Source organism: Phascolarctos cinereus, unplaced genomic scaffold (assembly GCF_003287225.1).
Source record: "Phascolarctos cinereus isolate Bilbo 61053 unplaced genomic scaffold, phaCin_HiC Scaffold_4;HRSCAF=312, whole genome shotgun sequence".
NCBI lineage: Eukaryota > Metazoa > Chordata > Mammalia > Diprotodontia > Phascolarctidae > Phascolarctos > Phascolarctos cinereus.
Window position 1 is genome coordinate 8,589,109 of NW_027555847.1, and position 20,474 is coordinate 8,609,582.

The 20,474-nt window shown below is 45.6% G+C and overlaps 1 protein-coding gene across 1 annotated transcript in view; it reads right to left on the minus strand.

The window, feature by feature from the left end:
- Nucleotides 1-7,979: 7,979 nt before the first annotated feature.
- Nucleotides 7,980-20,474, minus strand: part of RALA (RAS like proto-oncogene A) — a 60,986-nt gene continuing 48,491 nt past the window's right edge. Inside the window, exons 4-5 of the mRNA XM_078152044.1 lie at nt 12,617-12,794; nt 7,980-10,024 (exon numbers count right to left, since the gene is read on the minus strand). Coding sequence (XP_078008170.1) covers nt 9,905-10,024; nt 12,617-12,794 — 298 coding nt within the window. The 3' untranslated portion in view covers nt 7,980-9,904. The remainder of the gene's footprint in view (nt 10,025-12,616; nt 12,795-20,474) is intronic.

Genomic DNA, 20,474 nt, shown 5'->3' on the forward strand with positions numbered 1-20,474 from the left:
TGCCCCACAGCCAAAGGGAGGCTGGAGGCAGAGATGGACAGACAGCTGCTTGATTTTCTTCTTCTCTGCAGAGAAACTCTCATTTCCCAGTCAGTTCAACGAGCCCTTATTTAGCACCTACTCTGTGCCAGGCAGTGGGGATACTGAGACAAGACAAAGCAGTCCCTGCCCTCCAGAGGCTTACTTTCTACTGGGGAGACATTATGTTCACATGTAATTAAATACCAAACATATACAAAGCCATTCCCAGGGAGAGGGCAAGGGTCTGATCTGAAGGGTGGTTTGTTATCTATAGAGCAGGGCTGCCAGAGGGCACAGTGGGAGAGGGAGGAGCACAGAAGAGTGAAGGCAGAAGTGTGTGGGAGCCCAGCCTCTCACTGGGATGCCTGGGAGAAAACTGGCAGGTGGTCTGACTCAGGAACCTGAGGTCTCCTCTGTCTCTCTTGTTGGCTCCATTTGTACCTGCAGCTGCAAAGAGGGGTAATTAGACCTAATCTCTCTCCATTCTTCTCCTACATCAGCTCCTGTGAATTCAACTATCACCTCTGTGCAGAGGACTCCCACATCTAGACGTGCTCAGACCCTACCTCTCTCTTCAGATGCAGTCTCACATCAACAGCTCACAGACAGGATGGTCTGGAGACATCTCGAACTCAACATGTCCACAACTGGACTCATTATATAGCCCTCCTCCCAACCTGCTTCTCTTGCTGCCTTCTCTATTGTGGTTGAGGGTGCCATGATCCTTCCAGGCTCTCAGGTTTATAACCTTGGAGTCATTCTCCATTTTTCTGCCTCTTGCTCCTGACATCCAATTAGTTACCAAAGCTCATTATTTGACCTCCATCATCCCTTTCTCTTTACTGACTGTCATTCCCTAGTGCAGGCCCTCATCACCTCTCTCCTACATTTTTGTGGTGGTCTCCTGCCTTAAGTCTCTCCTCATTCCCATCCATCTTCACCCGGTTGCCAAACTGATAATCTCAAAGTACCACGTCACTCCCCTCCTCAGACAGTTCCAGTGGTTCCTTCTTTTGTCTAGGATCGAGGCAAACTCCTCTTTGCTTTCTAAAGTCCTTCTAGCCTACCTTTCCAGGCTGACTGGAAGCTGCTGTCCTCCTAGCCCAGGTGGCCTGTCTTGTGTTCCATCTCCCACCTCCACATTTTTTTCACAGGCTGCTTCCCATGCCAAGAATGCACTCACTTCTCACTTCTGTCTGGTAAAATCCGCAGATTATTTCCGAGCTCAGTTCCAAGGCCATCCCCTTCAGAAAGCCTGTACGGATCCTCCCAGGTGCCATGGATTTGCTCCTGGAAGCTACTTTATATATCTGTTGTACTTAATGTTGCATGTACATGTTTCTTCCCCAGATGATACAAAGAGAGGCTGGGTGGTGCCATGACCTAAGTTTATGGGAGTTGGAGCCCAAGGACCTCAAGTTCCCTTCCTACATTTAAAGTGCCTACTACCTGTATGACCTGGAACAACTTATTTAGCCTCCTGGGGCCTCAGTTTCCCCATTTGTGAAATGAGAGGGTTAGATGACATAACCTCTAAGGTCCCTTGAGAACAGAGGCTCTTTCTGTTCCTGGTACATACAAGGGGCTTAATAAATGCTAATTGAATTGAATATGTTTCTGCTTTCAATCAGCTTCTGAGGGCTTGCTTCTTTTTTAGGTGGCAACAGTGATATGCTAACAGACTATTATAGGCAGGCAAATGATTGAATCTTTTTGGTTCTAGGAAAAGTGAGAAACCACCTAGAACAAATGAAGTCTCTGGAAGCCTCCAGCTTGCACATGTCACAGTGAACAGACCAGCAAATGGACAGTTTGCACCATAGTTAACCACAAGGATTTGTCAAAAGAATTGCTGCAAAGAAGACAAAAGCCCGAGGCGCTGATTTCTAGCAAGTGTGGAGGGCCAGGGTCTGTGAGAGCTTGCCTATCTTGTGTTTCCTCCGGAATCAAGTAACTCTATACGCACAGAGTGTGGATTGATCTGCATCCTAGAGCACAAGTGAAAAGATGAGGGGAAGGCACCCTATTCTCCAGGCTGGGAGAGTGCACAAGGGAGACCGTCCGTTAAGGACTTTGCAAATCTTAGAATGCTTAAAATGCCTGCGCTGTTATTAGCTATTAGTCGAAAATGAGTTTTAAGGAGGAGAGGAAGAAGAAGAGCCTATTAAGGAGAGTGGGAGTCCTGACCTGTACCAGTAGACTTTAGGGAGGAGAGGAAGAGAAAAAAGGAAGGAAAGAAGGACCTTGGAGCCAAGTCACAGGGAAGAAGCCCTTTTCTGTGTATTTGGGGTGTTGGGTTGGCCTGGGGGTGGAGAAGGGAAGTGGAGTGTCTTAGGAGGAAGCAGCTTCCTGTGCTCTAAAGGATGGTGTGGATTCAGTGGTTCCAGTCCACTTGCAGGGAGGTCCTCAGAGTTTACCCAGCTAGAGCTCTACTTCAGGGTTCCAAACGTAGCTGTACGGGGAGAACCATTCCAGAGCTTTCTCTGTCGGCTTGCACTCCTACTTCAGTATGTTCTCCCAGGATCAATCACCAGTTAATCAGCATCTCCCCTACGCCACTGATTAGCCCAGTGATTAACACTTCACTATAAACTTAACCCAGTAACATCAATTAGCTTTTACAAAGGGATTTTTAATAACAAAGGATAGCAAGAAGTACAAGTAGTCCTGAACAGGGCAGAGGCTCTCTTATACCACTTTAGTCCCTTCGGAGAGGGGGCGCAAGCTTAAAGCGATTGTTACAAAGCCCCTAGTTCGCCTCTGAATGCAGCATTGCAGGTAACGACTTGCTTACAGATCACAGGGTCTCAGCTGCTGAGCAGATCGATTCACTGCTGGGTTGGGATAAACCGGTTCCTCCAAAAGACCGGCTCCTTCCCAGGCTCAGCTGCGGGACATCTGATAGCTCTTCGGCCCATTGAAGGTCTCCAGGAAGAAGCCACAGATAAGCAGTGGCCCCACGCCTGGCAGAGGCTCTCTCCACACCTGGAGGCTTTCCGGACGGCTGGTCAGCTGGATCTTTGTCAGCATCCTTCACCTTGCAGTAAACAAACAAGAACAGTCCTGCAAACACCACACAAGTTCCAAAGTCCACGGGGGGTGAGGGGCGGGGTGGCATCCATGCTCTGCCAGCCAGGTCCCCTGACATGTCTGCTGTTTCTCCTGCTGCTGCTGCTGCGGGTGTTGTATCTGCTCCAGCCCTCTCTCTTTCTGCCTCTTCCAATAACTTCACACCCTTGGCTACTCTCAGCAGTGCAGTCAAATCTGGCCCATTACTCACTCCCACACCCAAGGTCCCTCATCATTCCTATCAAGTCACACCTCAAGCTGACCTTGGTGCACGTTCACACAAGGGACGTATCTATATCTCCGCCTAGGCTCTGACGTTCTCCCCTTCCCCCCTCCCTGCTGAAGGGAGGGCCTTTCTCTTTGGCCTTCAGGTCCCCGGCACCATCATGTATGTGCTTTGTATGTATTAGGCGAGATAATGAATATTTGCCGAGCTGAGGTGAACTGAATAAAATGTGATTTTCAGTAATATAAAACCTAAACTTCTTAGAGGTAAAACTTTTCTATGTGCGCTGCAATTATTGTCAGCCTGCGAGAAAAATACAGTACAACCTGTGGGAAAATGTTTGGTATACAAACTGATACGTCTGTTCCTCACACACAGCACGCCACACAGCATCTCTCACCTCTGGCTTTGCACTGGATGCCCCCATGCCTGGAACTGCTCTGCCTTCTCACCTCTGTCTCTTGGAATGTTTCCTTCAAAACTCAGCTCACGTAACACCTTCTGCAAGAAACTTTCCTGGCCCCTCCTCCTCCCCCCGGGGGTGTCCTTCCTTCTCAAAGGACTTGGTGTTTAATTCACATTTATGTTGCATTTATTCTGCATATACTCAACACAAGTACATTGCCATCCCCAATAGACTGCAGACTCCTTGAGAGTACAGACATTCACTTTTTGGTCTTTGTATCTCCAATATCTATCAAAGTTCTGGGTACACAGTAGGGGCTTCAGAAATTCTTAATGACTGATTGATTCTTCAAAGTTGAAAAGCACCGCTGTCAGAAGCCACTTAGGGGCCTATAATAACTACAAAACGTTAGAAAGGGAAAAGGAGAAAAAAGATGAAAGGCAGGGTTCAGGGAGGGGGAAGCGCTAGCGTCATAAGAAGGTACTAGCCATACTTCCTGCCCTCCGGGCTGCCACTCGTGAGAGAGACGCGAAAATGATACCACGTGCACGGCAGAGCTCTCCCAGAGCTTCACAGCAGCTGTTTGGGCTCGTCCTGGAAAGAGGTGTAGCGAGATGCGCAGGTAGAGAGATAGGCGCCAGCCCACCACTGCAGGTGGTAAGGAACCGCCCGGGCAATGAATCGGAGCAAGCACGCACAGGGCCTGTGTGCAGACGTGTGGTCAGTTTGAATAAAAGGGCTCCTCATCCTTTCCCTCTCCGATACAGGTCATTCCTTTAAGCGCCAGGATCCGTCCTCAGCCTGTTCTTCTTTCTCTGGGGTGAGCTGGTCTAGAGCCTCTCGTTTCAGCCCCCACCTCTTTGGGGATGACTCTCAAGCCGAGGTAAGAACGGACTGTCCGATGGCGGCCAGTCCTTACGCCGTACGTAGCATGCTCTGCTGGACGCACCCACGTGGACTTTGGAGCACGGGCAAGTATTCTCTGACTGTTTCCAGTTTTATTACATGGTGAAACGAGGGCGTTTTGGTTGGCTGTTGAACCAGAGCTGGAAGCGCCCAACAAAAGGTCTCAATGACTTTACCCCATTCATTCTCTTTTTCCTGAGCCTGATCAGGGAAATAGTTGCTGTAATCTTCTGGCTAGCCAGAGGGGGGTGCCAGAGATAGTGGCCCACTCCCCTCATATTGGGCCCACTCACGGCCTTGAATCTGTGCCATCTCTGCCCTTTGTTTCTCTGTATTGGTCACTTCCTGCTCTTAGGTGAAGGAATAGAGACAGCTGCAACCACATGAATGTCCAAAGGTTGGAAGGCCAAGCTGCCATATGTTCAGAAACTTAGTCCATACCAGAGTTTGCTGGCAGCCAATACTAAAGAAAGAGGTCAGCCCCAAGGAACCAATAAGACCCAGCCCTGCAGTGGACTGACACTGAGATGTGTCCTGTAAGAAAGGGAATGACTTGTCTATTGGCAATGCCACTTTCAGAAGCGCACCTGGTCGGGGAGGATGCTGTATGTTATCTGCTTGAGGTTTGAGCCCTCTCTTCCTTGGGACGAAGGTAGATAGGGGACCACTTGCCTCTAGTATCAGAGAGAAGTGCTTTCCAAGTTCATTTGTCACTATTGTTCTTGTCCTTCATTTTTGAAGAGGACCAGTGACATCAGGGGGTGATGTTCTGACTTGACGTGAATTGGATTTAAATGAGGCAGAGTTGCACAAAGTTGTCAGCCTCTCTCTCTTCCAGAGTCATCCAAGTCCAGGGGCATGGGATGCAGAGGATGACCTTGGCATCTCTGATGTTTCACCAAGCCAGAACTTGGTACTCCACAGCGCCTACTTCCACCACCTTCATGGCCATTGGAACAAACTGTTCTCATCTGCTCATTCTGCTGGGGGGAAAGTCTTCACATGCTTGGGGTAGACATCTAACTCACCAAAGGGTCCGAGACCCCTCAATTACCCTCAACCTGGTTTAGCCCATCTGCTGAAACAGTTTTACCAGGGAATGGTTGACATACACACTACTGCTACTTGGAGCCACAGAGGGGAGTTGGGTGGCAGGTGAACACCAGAGGTGGATGAGCATCCCTGAAAAAGGCTCAGCAAGTCCTCACACCAAAGGGCCAGTCCTTCCTCAACACCCCATATGGAACTGTTACTATATATCCCCGTGTGAAAGCTAGTGAACTGGTGACACTGATACGAGGAGCTGTTGGTTGGCAGCTATCCTTTATTCTCAAAGAGGACCAAATGACATCACTATGTCGGGGGTCGAGGCACGGTGTGCCCAACTGCGACTGCTTGATCAGACGAATATAAGCTCCAAAGGCTTTTGCCACAGGGTGGGCACAAATAGTCCATGTGAACATTTGCAGTGAAGTCTCTAAATTTGGACATCTCACATTTCTTTTTGAAATCGGGAGTTAATCACTGAGTCAATCAGTGATGCAGGGGAGACACTAACTGTAACAGGTGATTGTTAATTGTGGAAAACAGCAGAAATGGGGGCTCAAGCCAATGGATCAAAGAAACCCACTGCTCCACAAGGGGCTCCCAGAATCCTTCAGGAGAGATGTGGTTGGAGGCCATCTGGTGACCCGACTTACCAGTGCAAGTAGGAGTTGGGATATGGACCCTCAGAATGTATGTGGCCTACACCCTAGCCCATTCTCTACTGTTCCAGGCCAGCCTTTCCAGGAGACCATAGGACACCCTCTTACTTCCCATGACCAGGTAAGAGAAGCAAATGGAGATGCTCATAAAAGGTGCCAGGAAGCTGGGCTAAGTGGACTTTAGCATAGAGGCGAAGACGATACCTCAGATGAAGAATCTGCCTTGCCTGATCTGTCAAGAGAAGGGAAAAGGCTTAGTAACTGCTTGGATCACCTCTCATGGAAAGAACTGAATCACAGCATGAGACACTCATTCCCTCTTTCAAATGGGCCATAGTCCAGCTACTCTGGGGTTCAAACTAAACAACATTCTGGGCTGTTTCTGTACCACTGAAGTGGGTCCCCAAATGCCCACCACCCAAACACTAGTAGCCTGGGGAGTATCTTTAGCAGGAAGCAAACCCATTGACCCAAGGTAGAGAAACAGACCTTTTATGATAAACACCCAAAGTGATGAGGACTTTTCAGAGGCCCTAAATTGACTAGCCCGTTGTTTCAAAGGTTCTGAGCTCAAAATTATCCCAGGTTTCTTCCGCTTTGCACACCTGGCAGTGGTCTAATCACTAAAACGGCTCCCCATCTCAGCTAATGGACTTGAGCATGGCAGGAATTATGCAGGGGAAAGATGGTCTTTAATTGGGACATTTCCCCCAAGGACATCGACTGTGGCAGCATTTTTTTCTTTCAACAAAGTGGGGATGTTTATCCTGGAGAACATGGGGAACGTGAGAACTGTCTTCAGGTACCTAGACTTTTCTACGGAAGTTTGGCCACAGAACTGAAATGGGTGGAAGTTACAAAAGTGAAAACTTAGCATTTCGGAAAAGGGTTGCTGAAAATTAAGGATGTCTCCAAATGAAATGCATTACCTTGCAGAAAGTGGGCGCCTGCCTACTCGTGAGATGTTACAGTAGAGATTCCTTTTCAAGTATGACTTGGGCTAAGTGGCCCGAAGTCCCTTCCAATTCTAACTTGTGTCAAATACCAAGTACCCACTGTGTGCTTGGTACACAGTAGGTATATAATAAATGTTCCTTGAATTGAACTGAATGGGTGGGCTGGTTCATTTTAAGAGGTACCATGATGGACTGAAAAGGGTGGTGGATTTGGAATCAAGAGGACCTGCCTAGGTTCAATTCTTGGCTCCACTACAGGCAAGCCACTTAACTACTCCGAAGTAAGGAGTTTAGATAGGTGGCCTCCAATGTTCCTTTCTGTTCTAAATCTATAATCCTACACAGTTGAGGAACTTGGAAATCATGCCTTTGGCAAGCATTCTGGCTCAACATGGGATGAGAATTCAGCAGGCATTAACAGTAATCATGGCTGGAGTGCAGCCACCTCTCCCTACTTGGGCTAACGACCCATCACCAGGTCAGTATACTAGAATGCAGCTCACCTCCCACACAAAGTTCTCCCAAAACCAACTGTAAGCCTACAAACACATGCTAATGTTAAGTCAATGCCTAGTGACCATGAGAGAAAAAAACCCAGTCAGCACCGAGTTCAAGAGCTTTGCTCACTGATGACTACACGTTAAAGATGGAAACACATATTTTCTAATCATAAAGGAACACTACAAGGATTTAAAAAAACGGAAGTTTATTGGTCTTTAAATGGCTCAAATTGCAAGTAAAAGAACTGGGTAATGGCATCAGCCTAAGATACAGGATGTGTCTGTGTCCACTGGCTTCACAGCACCGCAGTACCCAGGATAAAGGTCTTGAAGCAAAGTCACAATGTTAGTGGTTAGGCTCCCTGGTTCGATAAGACTGAAATGAGTACACATGAAGACAAACTGGCATTCCTGGCCATGGTTACACCAGGAATTTTAATTCTGCACATGGTATAGCCTACTAAATGAAAGATGTACATACAAAATCCTTCAATGATATAGTTAACATGACAAGCCAAATGCCATTTGTAAAGCCGAATCCCTAGAATGTCTACTTTTGAGAGCTGTAGGTATACACTCGCTAACTAGAATGCTTAAAACACATTTTTGAACTGTTGGTAACAGGTTTACAGATGTGGGAAGAAAACCTTGTGTGACATGGCCTTCCCCTCACTTCTTCTCAGAGCTCCACACAATTCAGATCTTGGTATATTATTTCTCCTCAAAGGCAGACCACAGAAGGCCCATCGGCCTTGGGGCGGCACTCTGATCTAACTGGTGCTCAGATTGGGGATGCAGATGCCCAAATCAGGTTTCTGAAAAATTCATTTGCTGGATACTAACTCCCAAGTATGAAAAGGTGGTGAGGATGTTCTTCGTTAACAAACACACTCAAACCACCAAGACAAGATCTACAATTCACTCCAGTATATAAATTCCAAGGTGGCCATACTATGTTCCCTTAGCGAATTTACTCAGTAATTAAAAATTACTCAGTAAAGCTCAGTAATTAACCAGTGGCAAGGAGGACCCTTCCCCCAACAGGCCTCAGCACAGGGGAGGAGTCTTCACCGCGTCCAATTCCAGAGCCAGGCACGCAAGTCACACGCTGAAGGGCGGCTCACAATTTACTCAATGCTAATTTCTCAGCCAGAACATAAGAGAAGGAAAGAAGGTTCTCCTGTGAGGGCCCTGGGTGGAACAATCTTCCATCATTCTGTGCTGGCCTTCCCTTTCAAGGTTTCTTGACTAAAGGTGATAGGCTCTAGATCCTGGTTCCCAAGAATCAGAGGATGGCACATATTTCAAATTCAGACGAGCAGATAGCTCTGCTACTTAGCCAGAGTCATTCACATAAAAACTGGCCTCCCAACCCCAGTGCATGTACATGATGGCCCACGGATTTCCAGGCATTCAGATAGAACCATGCAGCAACCTGCTAGTTTTAAGATTTTAAATTAAGGCATATTCAAACATCTCCCCATGCAAGTTGACACCCCTCCATTCTCTCAATGAATCCCCCCCAAGGCATTACAGATTCATGCAGATTACAGGCTCTCCCTGAACATGGATGCAGAGACAGGCCTTTGTTGCTCTGTCATTTATATCTCTCATAGCATCAGAAACCAGCTGGACACCCATTATTCTTTTAGCTCTTGTGTTCACAATTGTCATTTTCCAAGGCAGTAGATCAAGACGTTTTAAATGATATAAAATTTATGCTTTACAAGAAACCACAGGAAGTCATCTTTTGTCCCCTGTCCCCCTTCAACCACCCCCACCCCACCCAATCTTTATTTAACAGCTTAAGAAACACTGCCCATGAGACCCCGAGCCTGGCACATGCAAGCTCGCTGCTCACTCACTCTACATTCAGGGGCTGTGATCATGAAGGCGATTATGAAATGGGCTGAATGGGGCTTCCTGCTGAAGCCCCATGAATTTGTTTCTCTTCTCAGTGAGTGACTTTCAGTGCAGGCCTAATTCATGCTTTGAGTGATACATGACCATTTCCAAAACGTTAAAGTAATTTCAGTCATTTGAGCCTTCCGTGGCAATGCTTATAAATTATATTTATTAGTGTGGTCAAGATAAGGAAGAAGTTTGGGCCTGGATTATAAAATGCAGCATCTCTCTCGGATCCGCTTGGCCAAGCTTTTCCTCTTCTTCTTTCCGTTCTTCTCTTTGCTGTCTTCCACCTTCCGAGCTCGGATTTCCCTCATCAAATCAAAAAATATACCTACAACAACCAAACAAGACGCCCATTAGACGGCTGGGTGTGACCAGGCAGTCTCCCAGATGACCTCTGGGAGCTGCAGATAACGATGGCCTCGGCCTCTGGCCTGGCCTCGACGGCTCATGGAGGACGCAAGAGTCTGTCTGGGGAAGCTGAGAGGAAAAGCAAGCTATGAAAGGAAACAATGTACGCTGGGGGCCTTAGAGGGCCACAGAGCCCAACCCCCTCACTTTACAGGTAAAGAAATCCACAGGAAGGAGGATGACTTGCTCAGTTTCCCCAGCTAGTGAGCTACAGACCAGACACTGGGAACGGGATCACAGAACCAAAGACTTGAGTTGGAAGGGACCTTAGAGTTCATCAAATCCAAGTCCTTCATTTTACAAGATGGGGAAACTGAGTCCGGAGAGAGGGAGTGACTTGTGGAAGATCACAGAGTCTGCAAGTATCTGAGATCCTCCAAGTCCTCTGGGCTTCAGATCCAAATGCTTTTGCTACTGTATGACAACAACAACATTGATAACGACACCATCTAACATTTACAAAATGCAAAAAGATTTGCAAAATGCCTCATGTACATTATCCCCATATGTGCTATGCTTTCATATCACAGTTAGGTTAAGTCTCAGTGCTGACACTGAGGTACTTGGTAATTTCACCTCCATTGGTAAAATACCCAAACTCTGTGCTTTGTAAGCCTTCAAACACTATATCCACATACACTGTTGTTACCTATTCTAATTTCCTCTCCAAACCTCTACCTCACCCCTTTTCTCCGAGATTGAGGGACCATGAGGGGAGAGTTCTGAAAAAAGTGTCTAGACTAACAAAGTATCTACAACGTCTTTTCAACCTCTGTACACAGAAGCCACTGGGGGGGAAGCTAACTAAATCTTAGGGCCAACTTTCTGCCAGGTTTTGTTGCGAGCGCTTGGGGAATTCTAAAGCCCCTGAAACACCTCCAACTCTATCTTAGCAGCATTTGTTTCTATGCCCTGTGGCTATGGTATACTCTCTATGCTGAGGATAGCAGCGAGTCCCATCTACTCTATCAGCATGGGAAGACTATTTTGAATTCAAAATTAGAGCATGTCCAACAATCCAGCAAATCAATCCATGCTGGGAGTAGCTGGGCTCATTTAAATGAGCAAAAACAGCACATGTTTTCAGTCTCTCAGCTTTTAATGACCATATTCTAAAGGAATTACTGATTTAACTAGCATTTGGAAGCAAATATGGGGCTAGGGAAAAGGACTGCCTTTGAAAATCTTGCTGTCAGGCTACCAAAGGTCTTCAAATTACTGAACAAAAAAGCACACTTAAAAATGTCCTTTTTCATAAGTGTATATTTTTAGGAATTCAATCTTAATAACCATGCTGTTGAGAGATATAACAGCAGCACATTTAATTAAACTAAAAACTCTTTAAGGATGTATTTGTACACACCCCAAATTAAGAAACGGCAAAGGCCCCCTATTTTAGAGCATGCCAAAGGATCTGCTCAGTGGCAAAGACCAAGGCGCTAAAAATCGAGATGGGACAGGAGCCTCTGAATATGCTTCTGTGCCCTCACAGACAAACCCAGAGGTCAAGCAACACTGCACATGTTTCAAGGAGCCCTGGCAGCCTGCAGAGAGCATCAGAAAGGGATGAGAACCTGCCTGACTTGAAGACAAAGCCCTGGAGGGGAATCCAGAGCAATCCAATGTACTGGAGGGCGCCTGGTGAATTTAACCTCAAATGGGCATCTGATGACCATGACAGAGGGCCAGAGAAGAAAGGCAGAATGAAGTGCTCAGAGTGCTTGGGGGTGAGCTGTGGTCTCTTTACAACACTGAGGCCTGCCTCACTCGAGGCTGTCTGTCTACTGCCGTGGCCCAAGCTGGTATAGCCAACTGTGGAAATAGCCCTGGACTTGGATCCGGGACCAGCCTCCGCTGGCAGGACCACGGGCCTCGTCTATAAAATGAGAGGGCTCTTCCAGGTAAACTCACAGGTCCCACCAACTCGAGGTTCCACGAGTCAATGGAGAGAGCGGACTATCACCCTGATTCTTACCTCTCCACTTCTAAAGAGCCTCTGGCAGCAGCCACCCCCAGCTGTCAACTTTGACTGAGTCTGTCATCTAAATCTCTGGCGCCTTTTTTCTGCTGTTCTCCACAGACCAGACTCTGTCAGAGTGGGGACAGGATTACAGAATCAAAATGAGTCAGGTCCCACAATCTCTGACAATTGTGGGTTAAGCCTTGGGTTGAGGCTTGCAATGATCATGCAGTGCAATGGTCCTTCCAGGAGAAAAAGCCCTTCTTCCCTCCCTCTGCAAACTAGCAGCCCTGTCACATCTTGAGGCACCTGGTGAAGCCTTAGGCTGAGCCTGCCAGTCATGGAGTCACTAAGTTTCACTGGGAGAAGTGAGGCAGGAAGCTACAGAAACAACTTCTCCCAGGCCACAGCGGAGGTGGAGCCCCTCTAGGGCTAAAGAGAGCACCTCAAATTGCCTGAAATCCTCTGTGCCCCCTGATATAGGAGTGAAGCAGCTGCTTCGCGGGAAGGCACTGCTGTGCTCAGGACTCAAGGCCTGGCCCGCAATTACCTTATCAACGTTAGCACGTGTTTTGGCCGAGGTCTCAACATAGTTGACATTCCACTGATCAGCTCTGTTTTTTGCGTCTTCTACAGAAACTTGTCTTTTATCTTCTAAATCTGATTTGTTACCAACTAGAAGAAAGGGAACATTCTCATCCTCCTTGACTCTTAAAATCTGCTCCCTGGAAAAGAGGAAATTAAAAAGTAAAAATTAGCACATTCTTTCTCTATATATTCAAAAAACCCGAAAATCTGTACAAAGTGGTTAATTTCATTTTGTTTTAATATACTGAGCCCATTTGTCGTTTGGACAGATTCTCATTAAAAAGATCTAAATATTTTTGTCTTATTTTTCTTGTCCACTGATGAACAATTATTTATTACACTAAGTGCCAGGCCCAGGGTCAAGGGCTGGGAATACAAAGACGAAAAGGAAACCCACCCTGCCCTCAAGGAGCTGACACTCTACTGCAGAGACTGACTGAGAGTATACCTATGCATGTACAAAGGAAGTACGAGGTAGACGGAGAGGGAGGGGTAGGAAGCCAGGAAAGGCCTCAAAGTGCCAAAAGGTGGTGCTTGAAGGACACCAGGGACTCTGAGAGAGGGAAGTTATTTCAGGCATTGGCCCCAGCAGAAACAAAGGCACAGAGCGGGGAGAGAAAAATGTCACATCTGAGAGACGAACTTGGCTCCACTGAAGAGTGTATGAAAGGCAGTGATGTATGAGAAGACCAGAGCCAGACTGCTGACCCCTGGAAGTAATGGGAGTCCCCAGAACTTGGGGCTGGATCCACAACGCCCTTGGTTTAGTTCATCAATGAAGAAAAGATTCACAAACTGAATACGTTACCTTCTAGCAGAGTTAATAACTAAAAAGGGGAAGGGGGCCTGAGGAGTTTGTGGACAGCATCGCGTGCTGCAAGAAATCTATTAATCACTTATGGGCATAGTTCATATTTTAAAGGAAGCACAAAGACATTACTAATTTCACTAGGATGCAAATACCAGAGAATAAGAAGCACAGTTTTCTTTTGATCCAGTGAACAACTCAAGTCTCTGCCATCTAAAAGCAATGGAATCCTGGGTTTCTAAGTCTCCAGAGGATTCCCCTTCTCGTCTTTATCTTTAGAGCTGGATGGACCAGGGCCTTGCTAACTGCTTTAATGCCCATCCTTCTTGCTGCCTTGGCAAGGCTGGTCATATGGGAAGCAGGGTCACAGAAAAACCACTGGCATGTGGCCAAGTCACAGACCACACATGTAGGCTTTCACACTTAAAAGATTGCCATTGGCAGCTGCCTGATGACAAGCCCGTGTGGCTCTGAGAGCAAATATTCCTACCATTTTATTTTATTTTATTTTTTTGGTTAGGCAATGGGGTTAAGTGACTTGCCCAGGGTCACACAGGTAGTAAGTGTTATGTGTCCGAGGCCGGATTTCAACTCAGCTTCTCCTGAATCCAGGGCCAGTGCTCTACCCACTGCGCCACCTAGCTGCCCCATATTCCTACCAGTTTACAAACAGGAGAGGAAGGCTCCACTGAGAGGGCAAAGGACTTGTCCATGGGCTGGTGAGGGACAGAACTGGGGCTAAAAGGAGAACCCCCTGAGCTTGAGGGCCACAGTCATCAGACCACACCTCCCACTACAGTGTGACATCTACCTTTACCAGAGATGCCAGGCAAGGAAGCCCCTCGAACACTCAACACACGTCATTCTGCTTCTGAGTAGCACTCATTTACTGGGAGAGCTCTTCTTGAATGTCAGTATCAGAGTAAATGTAAATGGGAATTTTTTCTGTTTTGCCCAAAAACCCTGAGGGTCTTCCCTACTCCCCAGATTGATTCTTCTGGCTAGGTAAAGAGGTCATTCCCTCCCTCACTTCTTACTTAGCCTTAATCACCCACTACATCCAAGGCCACCTCCAGTCATCCTGATCTATATTTCGCCACTGGACCCAGATAGCTCCAGAGGAGAAAGTGAGGCTGGTGACTTCACTCCAGTTCACACGCATGTCATGGCATCACCTCCCTGATGTCATGGTCCTCTTCAAAGGACAAACAAACAGTCTCTCTGGAGCTTCTCCCAATAGACTATAAAGACAATAAAATCAGTCTTTGCCCTCCAAAAGCTTAGATTCCACAGAGAGATTCAATATGCAAACAGCAAAGAAGAGGAAGAGTGAGAAAGCACTAACCAGAAAACAGCTCAGGAGAGGTTTCCTCTAGGAAGTGGACTTGTGGGCTGACCCCCAAAGAAAGTGAGGAAGAGGAAGCTCTCTAGCATAAGCACGCTGTTTCTTCAGCTGAACCTCACACAGCAAGCTCTCAAGGGCCTTGGCTCAGTCTCCCTCAGATGCTCTCCACAACATCTTCCTTCATGTCTTTCCAAAAATGTGGCTCCCAGAACTGCACACAAAACCCAGCAGATGATCTGATCAGGGCACAGTACAGCAGAACGATCACCTCTCTCTCCTCCTGGACACCATGTTTCTCTTAATTCAGTCTAAGACTGTTACCTCTTTGGGGGCTGCCACAATGCGCTGACTACTACGCTCCACAAGGAAGACATGGGAAATTCATCCAATGCTTTGTTGAGATTTAGGTAAAGTGCACCTACACACGTCACTCAGTTTTGTTGTACCCCCACGTAAAAAGGTGAGGTCACTCTGGCATGTGACTTATCAGGCTGTGTTCGTTTTTGTGATTACTGCTTCCCTTTCTAACTGTTCAAAATCCACCTCTTGAACACATTATTGAATTTTTGTCAGGAATGGAATCTGCAGCTGTGACTCATGACGCATTACGAGAATCAAAACCTCGCAACCCAAGAGTGACAGAAATAGGCACGGTGAGAGCGTGCAAGCTTCAGCAGGTTATCCATGAAAGCCTACGCACAGGAAGTATCACAAACTATAACATCTAGGAACTGAATCAGCAGAAAGGAAGGTGAGCTCATCACATGGTGAGAGTGAGAGATAAAACACGAGCACCCTAGAGTCTGTTTACTGGAACCCACAAAATATTAAAATACAGGATGGAAGACCTTAAGTAGCAAATTGGAAGAACCTGGGGACATGGGGGGGGGGTTTAAGAATGGACACGGACAAATACACAGGCTATGATACGGCTGAGCTGTGATCTGCACCAGCAAAGGGAATGGATTCAGCAGAGGGACATTCGTGCCATCTTGGGGAAGGTTTCCTCAAAGGACCCAAAGAAGACAAGAGAAGTAAGTTCACAACCAGCCCCTAGACTCTGCCATGAAGTTGTGGCCTGTCCCTCATTTCTCAAATATATAGAGAACTAAGTCAAATTTATAAGAATATAAGTCAAACCCCAATTTCAATAAATGATCAAAGGATATGAACAGGAAGTTTTCAGATGAAGAAACTAAAGCTATCTATAGTCATATAAAAAATGCTCTAAATCACTATCGATTAAAGAAATGCAAATTAAAATAATTCTGAGGTACCTATCAGATTGGCTACCATGACAAAACAGGAAAATGATAAATACTGGAGAAGTGTGAAAACTGGAATACTAATGCACTAATGGTGGACTTGTGAACTAATCCAGCCACTCTGGTTTTTTTTTTATTCTGTTTTTTTGTTTTTGTTTTGTTTTTTTAGGCAGTTGGGGTTCAGTGACTTGCCCAGGGTCACACAGCTAGTAAGTGTCAAGTGTTTGATCTGAGGCCGGATTTGAACTCAGGTACTCCTGACTTCAGGGCTGGTGCTCTACCCACTGCACCACCTAGCTGCCCCATAATCCAGCCATTCTGGACAGCAATTTGGAACTACGCCTAAGGTCTACAAAACTGTGTATACCCTTTGATTCAGCAATATCACTTCTATGTCTGTATCCCAAAGAGATCACAAAAATGGGAAAAGGACTCACATGTACAAAAATATTAACAGAAGCTCTTCCTGTGGTGGCAAAGAACTAGAAATTGAGGGGATGCCCATCAGTTGGAGAATGGCTGAGCAAGCTGTGGTATATGAATGTAATGGAATACTACTGTGCAGAAATGATGAGCAGGCGGACTTCAGAAAAACCTGGAAAGACTTGTATGGACTGATGCAGAGTGAAGCGAGCAGAACCAGGAGACCATCGTACACAGGGACAGCAACATTTCATGATGATGAGCTGTGAGTGACTTAGCTCTTCTCAGCAATACAAGGATCCAAGACAATTCCAAAGTTTTCAAAAGGAAAACTGCTATTCACATCCAGAAAAAGAACTGATGGAGTCTGAATGCAGACTGAACCACACTACTTTCACTTTATTTTTTTGTTTGTTTGTTTGGGTCTGTTTTTACTTTCACATGACTAACATGGAAATGTTTTGCATGACTGCACACATATTGTATTGCATGACTTCTTTTTTTTTAAAAATATAAATTTATTTATTTTTAGTTTTCAACATTGCCTTCCACAAGTTTTTGAGTTCCAAATTTTCACCCCATCTCCCCCCTGCCCCCACCCCAAGATGTCATGCATTCTGAATATCCCTTCCCCTACTCTGTCCTCTCTTCTATCTCTCTCCCCTTCTCTTATCCCCTTCCCCTTCTATTTTCCTGTAGGGCAGGATAGACTTCTGTACCCCATTTCCTATATTTATTTCCCAGTAGCATGTGAAAACATTTTTTTAAACATATATGTTTTTAAAACTTTAGGTTTCAAATTTTCTCTCTTCCTCCCTTCCCACCCACCCTCATTGAAAAGGCAAGCAACTCAATATAAGTTACACATGTGCAGTTATGCAAAACACGTCCATAGTAGACATGTTGTGAAAAACTAACTCTATTTCCCTTAATCCTATCCTGCCCTCCCATTTATTCTATTCTTTCTTTTGACCCTGCTCTCCTCAGAAGTATTTACTTCTGATTAACCCCTTTCCCAATCTGCCCTCCTCTCTATCATCCCCTGCTCTCTTGTCCCCTTTCCCCCTATTTTCCTGTAGGGTAAGACAGATTTCCATACCCAATTGAATGTGTATGTTATTCCCTCCTTAAGCCAAATCCTATGAGAATAAGATTCACTCATTCCCTCTCACCTTCCCCTGTTTCCCCTTCCACTGTAAGAGACTTTTCTGTTTTTTTTTGTGAGATAATTTACCCCATTCTACCTCTCCCTTTCTTCTTCTCCGAGTATAATCCTCTCTCATCCCTTAATTTTATTCTCCAGATATGACCCCTTAATCTTCAGCTCACCCTGTGCCCTCTATCTATCTATCTACATATACATATATATAATTTTTTTCCTCCAACTACCCTGATACTGACAAAGGTCTCATGAGTTATAAATATCATCTTTCCATGCAGGAATGTAAACAGTTCAATCTTAATAAGTCTCTTATGATTTCTCTTTCCTGTTTACCTCTTCATGTTCCACTTGAGTCCTGTATTTGAAAGTCAAATTTTCTATTCAGCTCTGGTCTTTTCATCAGAATGCTTGAAAGTCCTCTATTTCACTGAATGACCATTTTTTCCCCTGAAGGATTATACTCAGTTTTGCTGGGTAGGTGATTCTTGGTTGTAAGGAATATTATATTCCATGCCCTGCGGTCCTTTAATGTAGAAGCTGCTAAATCTTGTGTTATCCTGATTGTGTTCCCACAGTACTTGAACTGTTTCCTTCTGGCAGCTTGTAATATTTTCTCCTTGACCTGGGAACTCTGGAATTTGGCTACAATATTCCTAGGAGTTTTCCTTTGGGGATCTCTTTCAGGAGGAGATCTGTGGATTCTTTCAATTTCTATTTTGCCCTCTGGTTCTACTATATCAGGGCAGTTTTCCTTGATAATTTCTTGAAAGATGATGTCTAGGCTCTTTTTTTGATCATGGCTTTCAGATAGTCCAATAATTTTTAAATTCTCTCTCCTGGATCTATTTTCCAGGTCAGTTGTTTTTCCAATGAGATATTTCACATTGTTTTCTAATTTTTCATTCTTTTGGATTTGTTCTACTGTGTCGTGATTTCTCATAAAGTCACTATCTTCCAATTGCTCTATTCTAATTTTTAAGGAAGTATTTTCTTCAGTAAACTTTTGGACTTCCTTTTCCATCTGGCCAATTTTGCTTTTTAGGGCATTTTTCTCCTCATTGGCTTTTTGGACCTCTTTTGCCATTTGGGTTAGGCTATTTTTTAAGGTGTTATTTTCTTCAGTATTTTTTTGGGTCTCCTTTAGCATCACTCTCAGTTTTTCCTCTACTTCTCTAACTTGCTTCTCAAAATCGTTTTTGAGCTCTTCCATGGCCTGGGACCAATTCATATTTTTCTTGGAGGCTTTGGATGTAGGGGCTTTGACTTTGTTGTCTTCTTCTGGTTGTATATTTTGGTCTTCTTTTTCACCAAAGTAAGATAATATAGTCTGACTCTTTTTGCCTGCTTGCTCATGATCCCGGCCAATTACTTGAGTTTTAAACTCTTTGTTAAGGTACAATCTGCTTCCAATGTGGAGAATGTACTGTCCTAAGCTTCGGGGTTTGTACAGCTGTTTTCAGAGATACTTGTAGGGACCTGTAAATTTTCAGTTCTTCCAAGGTGGTATGATAAGGGGCAAGGTGTTTACTCCTTTCCTGGCCTGCGACTACAAGTACTCCTTTCTGTCCTGTAACTGTGAGGAGGGGCTCCTCTCCACAATCACTACAAGCTCCACCAAGCCAGCGCTCCTCCTCACCCCAGCACCGCTGCCCAGAACTGTGGCCCAGATCCAAACACGGGCAAAGCAAGAGATTCCTGCCTCAGCACTGGCAAAGAGATCCCTGCAATCCCTCTCTGATCAGCCACTGGATTCCCCCTCAGTCTGTGGGCCGAAGCTCGGGAAGCAGCTGCCCCCCACAGGGCCACGCTCTTGGGGAATGGAGCTGAAACCCCGCCTTCCTTTCTCAGGCACCGACAGAAACAGACTTTTCCCACTGACCTTCTAATTTGTCTTTGGCATTGGTGGATTGAGGAGTCTGGAAACCTCCACAGCTGCCCGAGATTCAGTCCTCTGAGGCCTGCTCCAGGTTTGCTGCAGCCTGCGCGCCCACGCTGAGGCCTGTGCACCCATGCTGCGCTGCGCTCCCAGCCCAGAGCGACACACCTTTCTGATCAATCATCCAGGTTGTCTTGGGCTGGAAATTTGTTTCACTCTGTCTTTTTGTGGGTTCTGCTGCTTCAGAATTTGTTTACAGCCATTTTTTATGAGTATTTGGAGGGGTTTGGAGGGGAGCTCAAGCAAGTCACTGCTTTCACTCCGCCATCTTGGCTCCACCTCCCTGCATGACTTTTTGATGAGAGGGAGGGAGGGAATTTGGAACTCAAATTTTTTTTAAGTGTTAAAAATTGTTTTCATACGTAATTGGAAAAAATAAGATGTGTTAATAAAAAAAGAAAGAGAAGGCCCTGGCAGGAACGGATCATCCCAGGTGTAACTCTGTTCCCCCATGAGAGGGCAGAGTTAGGTTTCATGCACTGGTTCAATGTGGTGGCAATTTTAAAATCAAATGATATGAATGAATTTAATAATAAAAAATAACTCTCCAAAGTGTAGTATAGAGAATAGTCCGCATGCGTGCATAAGGTATTCCCTTGGCTTTCTTCAGGACTCAATTCAAATCACACCTTCCATAAGAGGTCTTTGCCAGTCACTCACTGCGAGGCCCTCCTTCCCTCTGGGATTACTGCCTTTTTCTACTGTATCTACCATGTAGGTAGGTAGGGGGACACTAGGACAAAACAACTAAAATTAAAGTACTTTAAAAAAGAAAATGGGCATGATCAGGGGAGGTTCAATATTGGGGAATGACTCTTATGTAAGAACAAACAGTATCAACTGAAAAAGAAAATGATGTTTAAAAATGGATGCAATTC